This window comes from Myxine glutinosa, chromosome 5 (assembly GCF_964187855.1).
Source record: "Myxine glutinosa chromosome 5, kmMyxGlut1.1, whole genome shotgun sequence".
NCBI lineage: Eukaryota > Metazoa > Chordata > Myxini > Myxiniformes > Myxinidae > Myxine > Myxine glutinosa.
In genome coordinates, this window is record NC_136265.1 from 133684350 (window position 1) to 133695999 (window position 11650).

The window sequence follows — 11650 nt, forward strand, 5'->3', positions numbered from 1 at the left end:
CACGTAATTCAGGGCGAAAAGCGATTGCGTTTTTTCACCTTTATGCGATCGTAGTTTTGTGTCGATTTTGTGCGATATGAATTAAATTTTAATCATATTTCGTGTTTACGAATTCGAATACAAAGGATTTCCCCTTTCCCCTTTCGATTTCGAATACGAATCGAATACGAAGCTCGAGTCGAGAGGGCGAATGTATGGGTTGGGAATGTACGGGTCTCCCTTCCCCCGCCCGGCAACGCCGGTACTGGAGGGCGTGGGTCACAGGATCGGTGAGTCTCCAAAAATCCGCTTCGTGCTCTTGCGAAGATGCAGGACGATGTCGCGATTGTTGTGCTGCCTCTGACCATGAGAACTGCAACGTCATTGTTGACTGGCCCTCCCCCTCCCTTCCCCCTCCACCCTACCCCCTCCCCCCTCTCCCTTCCCCCCACCACCCCCTCCCCATTTCCCCCTCCCCCCCTCCCATCCCTCACCCTCCCACCCCTCCCCATCCCCCCTCCCCCCCTCTTCTCCCCTCCCCCCCCCTCTTCTCCCCTCCCCCCCCTCTTCTCCCTTCCCCCCCCCCCGTTCCCCTCCCCCCCCGTTCCCCTCCCCTCCCCTCCCCCCCCGTTCCCTCCCCTCCCCTCCCACGCCCGGCAATGCCGGGTACTTCTGCTAGTATATAGGGCCAGTCAACAATGACGTTTGCAGATCATCATGGTCGGAGAGCAGCACAACAATCGCGACATCGTCCTGCATCTTCGCAAGAGCACGCAGTGGATTTTGGAGACTCACCGATCCTGTGACCCACGCCCTCCAGTACCGGCGTTGCCGGGCAGGGGAAGGGAGACCCGTACATTCCCAACCCGTACATTCGCCCTCTCGACTCAAACTCGTATTTGATTCGTATTCAAAATCGAAAGGGGAAAGGGGAATCCTTCGTATTCGAATTCGTAAACACGAAATACGAATTAAAATTTAATTCATATCGCACAAAATCGACACAAAACACAATCGCATAAAGATGAAAAAGCGCAATCGCTTTTCGCCCTGAATTACGTGCAAACGTGTGACGTGTGACGGGATGGAACATCACGTGATCGCTCTGAGCGAATCAGCGAGCTGTTCTGGCACTGGCTGAGATTAGCGGGTACGTCGCTGAAATGCGCTGAGGTAAATATGAATAAAAAATATGGATCTCGTCAAATATGGTCTCGGCCATGTTCGTCCCAGGCTCAATGGCCATGTCTATGCCAAATATCAAGCACGTGAGCCTCTCCGTTTCGGAGTCTATCGGGAACCGGAACCACACACACACACACACACACACACACACACACACACACACACACACACACACACACACACACACACACACACACACACACACACACACACACACACACACACACACACACACACACACACACACACACACACACACACACACACACAGTGTTTTATATATATATATAGATTACTGGAAACACCGATTGGTCAATGAAGGCGTGTTAGCAACATCAGGTATTCAGGTTCAAGTCCAGCTGAGGTTCTCAAAGCTATTGAACGACTGAAGACTCAAAAGTACGCAACGAATTGCGAATATTACGAATTATATACGATCCACACACCTACTAACTGCTCACAAGCAGAGTGCGAATGGTAAATGGGTAAAAGTACATTTAACAGCAGATTTCCACATTACACTGACAGAATAGACGCAAAGACGTCAAGCGTGGGAAAGAAGGATAAAAGGAATGAATTACCATTCTCGAAGTGAGCTGTGTACTTCTCTCCACCAAAAAACGAGCAAAACGCCATTTGTTCGACTCAGACGCCACGCCAATGTAAAAGTGTGATGAGCGTGAGAGGGTCGACCAGGTCTGTAAACGTTTTCGTTTGCTACTCGCCCCGCCCCTGCAGATGCGGCCGTTCAACTTCCGGTCGCGGTCTGATCTTCACTGTAATAATTAATGGTTCTTCACGTTTTGTTAATAATAATTTTCTAACATTTATTCCGTTTGGTTTTCACTTTCTATTGTCATTATTTGTGTGTCTTCGTCGCGTTTTGTCGAATTGTTTCGAAAAATGATCGTCTTACTTGGACGGTGTATGAGCTCTCACCATAAGGCCACTGGTTGCTCCGACGCGCGTCAAACATTTACTTCAAGCGTCGTTCAAAGTGTAAGCAGACTATGAATATCCGAAACACTCGCTTGACTAATTGCTGTAGTCAATTAACACCCGGAAAGGTGAGAGGTCACGCGATGCACGCGAGGGGCTGCATGACGGAGCAAACCGCATTTGCTGGTGGACGTGAATATGTGAAACAAACATCATGTGGTATATTTCGGACTGCATACAGTGCAAGCATTGCGGGGGTAAGGATATTTGAGTTCTTTACGACGCTTTTGTAAAGCGTTTTCAACATGGTCCCATTAATTTGGAAACAAAGAACACGAATCCGAAGGTGACCCAAACGACTGATCCCTCCATATTAAGCACCAGGGCAGGTGAAGTAAACGAGTGAGTGGGTCAAATTGCTACAAACCTCGTCATGTTTGGTATCAAAATAAAGAGTGTGAAAAGATAAACACTTCAGTCGAATTATTCACTGGGTTTACTCAAATATGACCATTTTAACGTCAGAAAGGGTAATTGCCCTGCGCTCGCGAAGCGATAACAGGGTTAAGTATTCGGGTGCGTACGTGTGGCGAACGTACGTACGTGCCTGCGTTTTTAAAATTCATTTTCTCGACAACCGTTGGACCGATTGGCACGAAATTTTACCATAGTAGCGCCTCCTCCTTTAGAATATTTTATTCATAATTATGACGTCATAGGTCACATGTACGGACGCCATCTTGGAAAAACGTTACACCTCCATATCTCCCAAACCACTCAATGGAGAAAAATTTAAACATGGCTCATTGTCAAGTACTCCCAATGGGGAATATAATATGTTGATGATGAAGTCATCGGTGCCTTCAATATGACATTGTGGCGGGCACAAGGGTCAATAATTCCGCGCACCAGTGGGTGGCGCGAGCGTCCAGGCGGGGAACTGAAATGCATGCCCCGCCTTTCGGCCGATCGGCCACGCCCGGGGGCAAGGCGTGGCCTCGGGACATATATAATAATAATAATAATAATAATAATTCATTTATTTTGTATAGCGCTTTTCAAGAAGCCCAAAGGCGCTTTGACAGAGTGGAAAACATAATGCATAACAATACATAAAAACAACAATTGCAAAAAGACAAGAATCAATAGGGAAATATTTAAAGCAAAAGGAGGGAGAAGGAGAAGAGATAGTCAGGGGTTAAATGCTGAGGGTTGAATGTTGAATGCAGTGTTGAACAGGTGGGTCTTTATTGATGTTTTGAATGTGGTGAGTGAGGAGGAGTCTCTGATGGTGTGAGGTAGTGAGTTCCAGAGGGTGGGAGCAGCGATGGAGAAGGCCCTGTCCCCCCAGGACCTGAATTTGGTCCGGATGGAGGGGGTCAGGAGGTTGGTACCAGCAGAGCGGAGGTTGCGGGTGGGAGTGTGTCTGGAGAGGAGGTCAGCCAGGTAGGATGGGGCCAGGTTATGGAGGGCTTTGTATGTCAAGAGGAGGATTTTGTACTGGATTCTCTGGGGGATGGGGAGCCAGTGAAGCTTGTAAAGGACGGGGGTGATGTGGTCACGGGTCCGGGAATGGGTGAGTAGACGGGCAGCGGAGTTCTGGATGTATTGGAGTTTATTGGTGATTTTTGAGGGTGAACCATAGAGGAGGCTATTGCAGTAGTCCAGACGGGAGGTGATGAAGGCATGGATGAGGGTTTCTGCAGCCGTGGAGGAGAGGGATGAGCGGAGACGGGCAATGTTTTTCAGGTGTAAGAAGGCTGACTTTGTGATCTGTTTAGTGTATTTGTCGAAGGAGAGGGTTTGGTCAAAGATGACGCCAAGATTCCGGATGTGAGGGGAGGTGGATACTGGGATACCGTCGATGTTGAGGGCAAAGTTATGGGTGGATTTTGTGAGCGTTTTTGGGCCAATGATGATTATTTCAGATTTATCACAGTTAAGCTTGAGGAAGTTGATTTGAAGCCAGGATTTTATTTCAGTGATGCAGTTTGTCAGGATAGAGTGGGTGTCGGTGGAGACGGACTTGGTGGAGATGAAAAGCTGGATGTCATCGGCGAAGCAGTGGAATTGGAGACCATGACGGCGGATTAAGTGACCGAGGGGGGACAGGTAAAGGATGAAGAGGAGGGGGCCAAGAACTGAACCTTGGGGGGCACCTTGGGGGAGGGGAGCAGTGGGGGATTTGCAGTTATTGATGGAGATGAACTGGCGTCTGTCAGAGAGGTATGATTTAATCCAAGAGAGGGCAGTGCCGGTAACGTTAAAGGTGGATTCAAGTCGGGTGAGGAGGATGGTGTGATTGATGGTGTCAAAGGCAGCGCTGAGGTCGAGGAGGACGAGAATGTTGAGGTTGCCAGCATCAGAGGAGAGGAGAAGGTCGTTGGTAATTTTGAGGAGAGCAGTTTCAGTACTGTGGTTGGAGCGGAATCCGGATTGGAATGTTTCATACAGGTTATTGGCAGAGAGGTGATGTTTGAGTTGAGTGGCTACAGCGCGTTCCAAAACTTTTGACAGAAAGGGTAAGTTGGAGATGGGTCTGAAGTTGTAATATGCGGGCACTAAGCTCGAGCCCGCCCAGTGCTGAAATGCGAGCTCTTAATAAAGACTTGTTTGTATCCACGCGTTGTGGCCTACCTCTCTGGCAATCGAGTCGTGTGTGCACAGCACCACACTGGTGACCCCGATTGGTTCAGCCGTTGCTGACCCCCGAACGCGCCATGGCTACCAACGCCGTCGCAATCAAACTCCCGGAGTTTTGGGAAGTGCAAGCCGACGTTTGGTTTGTGCAAGCCGAAGCTCAATTCCAACTCTGGGGCATCACGGCGGACGAGACCAGGTACTACGACGTGGTCGCCGCCCTCGGGCCCGGCACTGCCGCCCGCGTCGTGTCCATCCTTCGGCGCCCGCCGGGCGACAACAAGCACGAGGTGCTCAAACGTCTCCTCCTCGCCACGTTCGGGCTCACGGAGGTCGAACGTGCCGACCGCCTCCTGGACCTTGCCGCCCTCGGCGACGCACGACCATCCGTCCGGATGGATTTCATGCTGTCCCTGCTTGGAGACCAGCGCCCGGATTTCTTGTTCCGCGCACTTTTCCTCCGCCAGCTACCGATACAGGTGCGCCTCGCGCTGGCCGGTTCCAATATCACGGAACCCCGCGCCCTGGCTGGAGAGGCCGACAAGTTTTTCGCGGCCTGCGACACGCGGTCGGTTTACGGTGCTGCCGTAGTGGATCCCGGTGCAGAGGCTACAGCGCCCCCGGCTTCCCTCATGGCCGCTGCTGCGCCCCGCCCACTACCGCCGCCACCACCACCACCGCCGCCAACCTGGTGCTACTACCATGCCAGTTTCGGCCGCAAGGCTAAAACGTGCCGCCCGCCGTGTTCTTTTGACGGGTCGGGAAACGACCGGGCCAGCGCTCACTTGCGGCCCTGAGCCTCGGCCATTCCGGCAGCCTCCTGTTCATCACGGACAACTTGTCCGGGCGCCGTTTTCTTTGCGACACGGGAGCGCAGGTTAGCGTCCTCCCTGCCTCCGCATCTGACAAGCAAGCCGCGGGCCGGGGCCCTGCTTTGCTTGCCGCCAACGGTACCCCCATCCGCACATTCGGGAAGCGTTGCCTCTCACTGCGGTTCGGAGGGCAGCGCTTTCAATGGTCGTTCGTCACCGCCAGCGTGCCAATGGCCCTGCTCGGCGCGGACTTCCTATGTGTGCATGGGCTGTTGGTCGACGTTAAGCGCAGACGTCTCGTCCAGGCCGAAACCTTCAGCTCGCTCGCTTGTTCGCTGAGCGGCTCGTTGAGCAGCTCGCTGAGCGGCTTGCCAAGCGGCTTGCTGAAAGGTTCCGTCCCGGCGAGGTTAGTCTGCACGCTTCCTGCAGCGGACGAGTTTACCCGCCTCCTCGCCAGTTTCCCGGCCCTCACGCGGCCCACCTTCTCAGCGGTGGCCGTCAAACACGGGGTGGAGCACCATATCCCCACGGTGTGCGGTGACTACCGCCGGCTCAATGATGCCACCACCCCCGACCGCTACCCGGTCCCGCATATCCCGGACTTTTCTGCCCGGTTGACAAACACGACCGTGTTCTCCAAGGTGGACCTCATCCGGGGCTACCACCAGGTCCCCGTACAACCAGACAATGTCCCAAAGACGACCGTCATCACCCCTTGTGGCCTCTTTGAGTTCCTGCGGATGCCTTTTGGGTTGAAGAATGCGGCCCAGGCATTCCAACGGCTCATGGACAGTGTCTTGCGCGACTTACCTTTCATCTATGTCTACCTGGATGACATCCTAGTCGCGAGTGCGTCCCGGAAGGAGCACCTGCTCCACCTCCGCACGCTTTTCGAATGCCTGGGCCAGCATGGCCTGATCATCAACCCCGCAAAGTGCCGTTTCGGCGTCACCGCCATCGACGTCTTGGGGCACCGCATCACCAGGCACGGGGCCGTCCCTTTACCGGCCAAGGTGGAGGCGGTCAGGGGTTTCCCGCGCCCCCGCACGATCAAGGGGCTCCAGGAGTTCCTGGGCATGGTACATTTTTACCACCGTTTCGTGCCCCACGTCGCCCAGCTCCTCCGCTCCCTGCACGAGGCCCTCCGGGGCAAGCCGGGCAAAGGTGACATCACCTGGTCGGAGCCGATGGCCACGGCGTTTGCGGGCGCAAAGCTGGCCCTGGCCAACACCACCATGCTGGCGCACCCGGCGCCCGATGCACCGATCGCCCTCACCACTGACGCGTCGGACTACGCGGTGGGCGCGGTGCACGAGCAGTGGGTGTGTGGTGCTTGGCAGCCGCTGGCGTTTTTTAGCCGGCAGCTTCGCCCGCACGAACGTCGCTACAGCACCTTCGACCGCGAGCTGCTCGGGCTCCACCTGGCGGTCCGACACTTCCGCCATCTGCTCGAGGGCCGCACGTTCACGGCTTTCGTCAACCACAAGCCCCTTGTGTTCGCGATGGCCAAGGTCGCCGAGCCATGGTCGGCCCGGCAGCAACGTCACCTCTCTGCCGTGTCCGAGTACACGACGGACATCCGTCACGTTGCGGGTAAAGACAACCCGGTGGCGGATTGGCTTTCCCGGTCCATCGCGCACGCGGTCCACCTCGGGATTGACTATGCCCAGATGGCGGAGGACCAGACCGCCGACCCCGGCGTCCAGGCCTTGCGGACCGCCGTCACGGGCCTCCGCGTCACCGAGTTGCCGATCGACGTCGCGGGCGCGGCCCTCCTGTACGACGTCTCCCTCGGCCGGCCTCGCCCTATCGTGCCCGCTGGCTGGAAGCGCCCGGTTTTCAACGCCATCCACGGCTTGTCCCACCCGGCCAGGAAGGCCTCCCAGAAGCTCGTCGCGGCGAAGTTCGTCTGGCATGGCCTCAGGAAGGACGTCCGCGACTGGGCCAGGACGTGCCTCGCGTGCCAGCACACAAAGGTCCACCGCCACACCCGGGCCCCGTTGGCCCGGTTGACGGTGCCCGAGCGTCGGTTCGACCACGTCCACGTCGACTTGGTGGGACCTCTGCCCCCCTCGCGAGGGTTAACCCACCTCCTCACCATGGTGGACCGCACCACCCGGTGGCCCGGGGCCGTGCCCTTGGCGGCGACGACTGCGGCTGACATCGCACACGCTTTCATCACCACGTGGGTTGCCCGGTTTGGTGCCCCCTCAGACATCTCGTCCGATCGCGGCCCCCAGTTCACCTCGGAGCTCTGGGGCGCGGTGGCGCAAGGGCTCGGCGTCAAACTGCACCACACCACGGCCTACCACCCCCAGGCCAATGGCCTGTGCGAGCGCTTTCATCGCTCCATGAAGGCCGCACTCCGGGCCAGCCTCCACGACGGCAGCTGGGCCGACAGGCTCCCCTGGGTCCTGCTGGGCCAAAGGACGGCGCCGAAGGACGACCTGCGCGCGTCCTCGGCAGAGCTGGTCTTCGGACAGCCGCTGCGGGTGCCAGGCGGGTTTATCCCCGACTCCACGGCTCCTTGGTCCGCGGCGCAACAACGCTCCACCCTGCAGGAGGCCGCCAGGAGGTTCGCCCTCCAAAGGCACACCACGGTTGCCCACCCTCCAACGTCGCCCCGGAGCTTCGCATGGCGGAGTACGTTTTCATCCGACACGACGCCCACCGGGCACCGCTGCGGCCCCCGTACGACGGGCCTTTCCACGTGCTGGAGACCGGGGACAAACATTTCACTGTGGACATCGGCGGTGCTCTGGAGTGTATCTCCGTGGACCGCCTCAAGCCGGCCCACCTCGATCTGGACCACCCCCCGCAAGCAGCTCTGCCTCCGCGTCGAGGCCGCCCCCCGGTGGTCAGACCCCCTGCACCCCCCAGCCCCGCCGTCCCGCTACCCCCCAGCCCTGCACGCATCGCCAAGGGGCGTTTCGGCCGGGTCATCCGGCTTCCCCGCAAGCTCACCCTTCAGGTGCGTGGGAATTATGGGGGAGCGCGTGTAGCGGGCACAAGGGTCAATAATTTCGTGCACCAGTGGGTGGCGCGAGCATCCAGGCAGGGAACTGAAATGCATGCCCGCCTTTCGGCCAATCGGCAACGCCCGGGGGCAAGGCGTGGCCTCGGGACATATATGCGGGCTCTAAGCTCGAGCCCGCCCAGTGCTGAAATGCGAACTCTTAATAAAGACTTGTTTGTATCCACGCGTTGTGGCCTACCTCTCTGGCAATCGAGTCGTGTGTGCACAGCACCACAACATCATAATTCGGCAAGTACAGTGCTTTCTTTATCTGATCAGCATTTTAAAAATCCTCTGCAACTGTTATTCCGATGGACACGAAATTTTCAGAATATGAGCGGCTCCTCCTGTAGAATTTTTTTAATGATAATTATGACGTCATAGGTCACGCGGTACAGGCGCCATCTTTGAAAAATCGAAAAAAGTTGCACCTCTACATCTCTGAAACCGCTCCATGGAAAAAATTGAAACATGGCTCATGGTCAAGTACTCCCCATAGGGAATAAGTTATGTTAATGATGATGTCATCGGTGTCTCCATTATGACGGCATAATTCGACAAATACAACACTTATCCGATCATTATTTTAAAAAATTCTCTGCAACTGTTGGTCCGATTGACACGAATTTTCACCATAGGAGCGCCTCCTCCTTTGGAATATTTTAATGATAATCATGACGTCATAGGTCATGTGGTACAGGCGCCATCTTTGAAAAACCGAAAAACGTTGCACCTCTATATCTCCAAAACCGCTCTGGAAAAAATTGAAACGTGGTTCATTCTAAAGAACTCCATATGGGGAATAGGTGTTGTTAACGATGACGTCATTGGTGCCATACTTATGACGTCATAATTCGACAAGGACAACACTTAGTCTGATCAGTTTGAAATTTATTGAGCGTGATCTATGCAACAATTATATTCGAAAATATACATTTATAATGTCATCGCTCACGTGGTCTGGCAGCCATATTGGATCTAATTTTAAAAACGTTCAAAATCAGAAGAGTTGGCTCACACCAAGTTGACTGTGCAGGGTAAGTATTCTTTGAATACCATGTAGTTAGGTCAAGTATTCAACATGAGGAAACATTCGGCCATGTTGGTAATCAAAATGAATGTTTTCATAAGACAAATGATTTAGACACAAAACAGGATATTTTATTACGTTATACGCAAAATAAATGTGATATAATGAAACTGTCTTCCACCGACTCCTCTCTGGCCTAGCCCCCCCCCCCCCCCAGCTCTGTCTATGCTCTGTCCCCCAAATACTCCTACAGGTCGCACAAGATCTGCCAGCATCCCTCTTTGGTGAAACTGCCAAAATCAAGACTCTCTACTCACCTTCACTCTTTCATTCCTCTTTTCTCCCGCCTCTGGAACAAACTCTCACACTCTCTTCAATCCCACTCATCCCTCCAGGTCTTTAAAACAGCTGTTCACCACCATCTCTTATCTTCCCCCATCCAAAACCATGATCTTTTCTACCCCTGTTAATTCACCCCAGATCCACTTTTATGAAATACCAACTTCTTTCCTGGAAGTCCTAGGTGTGTCCATGTGTTTTTTTACCTGTGCCACCCCTCCTCCCCCCATCCCACGCCTTCCCCCAAGCCCTCTCCCTCCCACAGATCTCCCGATGTCCCTGCTCTCAAATGTTGCACTTGTGTGCTTCGCCCTCTCTCCCCATCTTGTCTCCCGCTCCCTATATTTCGTCTTATGTGTCTGTTTTTTTTTGTCATTAATGTTACCTCTTACACGAGCCTCGATCTTGTGTACCAAAAAAATAAAAATAAAAATAGGTCCACTATACATATAAACTATGAAGAAATATTTGCAAAGCAATTTTATGCAAAGCCTACTATTTGCCCTCATGTTTACTGTATTTAACTTCTTCTTTAACAGCCACAACTATTCCCACATTATTGTGACGTTGGCCAGAGGAAGCTTCGCCCAAGTCTTTCACGAACAGGCTGGCCAGGCATTATGCTCGACTTAAAAAGTCAGGGCAGGAATTTATAATTTGTTCTTGATGCCAGTGATAGCTCGCCTACTCTTCACGAAGGATATCGTGGGATCTTTAACATGCACCAACGAATGTCGGAAGACGGAACGTTCATCCGAGAGATAGAATACACATCGATCAACCTGCCATGAATCAACCTGTACTGTCTGTGAAATCCCGGGATGATAGTTTATAGCTGGGTTGGGATCCGAACCCAGGCTAGACAGCTTAGAAGTGTGTGCATACTTCTAGGTCTTCCTTCGACCTCCGAAGGTGTATTTCAAAATAATGGATTGGATGCTGTGTGTAATCTGACAAAGAGACACTGGGTAGAAACTCAACTGTCCCCTCTCAGGCAATTTTCCCATTCATGAATCCACATATAATCATGACACGACATGGCGACAAAAGGGGTTGGGTGAAATGCAATTGGAATTTGACATTGAATATCCTGAAGTGTGGAAAGAGAAAAAGGCTTCATGTCGGAAGCAATTCTCGGCCGACGAGCTACAAAGGGCAGAAGCCTTGTGCAAGAGAAAAAAAAAAATTCCTTCCCAAGAAAATCCTCTCGACAAGCTGACAAATTTCCAAAGCAAAAGTGCGTTCCCTGCCAGGAGGACAAAGGAAAAGTGCGTTCCCTGCCAGGAGGACAAAGGAAAAGTGCGTTCCCTGCCAGGAGGACAAAGGAAAAGTGCGTTCCCTGCCAGGAGGACAAAGCAAAAGTGCGTTCCCTGCCAGGAGGACAAAGCAAAAGTGCGTTCCCTGCCAGGAGGACAAAGCAAAAGTGCGTTCCCTGCCAGGAGGACAAAGCAAAAGTGCGTTCCCTGCCAGGAGGACAAAGCAAAAGTGCGTTCCCTGCCAGGAGGACAAAGCAAAAGTGCGTTCCCTACCAGGAGGACAAAGCAAAAGTGCGTTCCCTGCCAGGAGGACAAAGCAAAAGTGCGTTCCCTACCAGGAGGACAAAGCAAAAGTGCGTTCCCTGCAAGGAGGACAAAGCAAAAGTGCGTTCCCTGCCAGGAGGACAAAGCAAAAGTGCGTTCCCTGCCAGGAGGACAAAGGAAAAGTGCGTTC

General features: G+C 53.5%; 1 protein-coding gene across 1 annotated transcript in view; it reads right to left on the minus strand.

Annotated features, from left to right (window-relative positions):
• The window catches only part of COX10 (cytochrome c oxidase assembly factor heme A:farnesyltransferase COX10), a 62098-nt gene extending 60195 nt beyond the window's left edge, over positions 1-1903 (minus strand). Inside the window, exon 1 of the mRNA XM_078778745.1 lies at positions 1746-1903. Coding sequence (XP_078634871.1) covers positions 1746-1800 — 55 coding nt within the window. The 5' untranslated portion in view covers positions 1801-1903. The remainder of the gene's footprint in view (positions 1-1745) is intronic.
• Positions 1904-11650: the final 9747 nt, after the last annotated feature.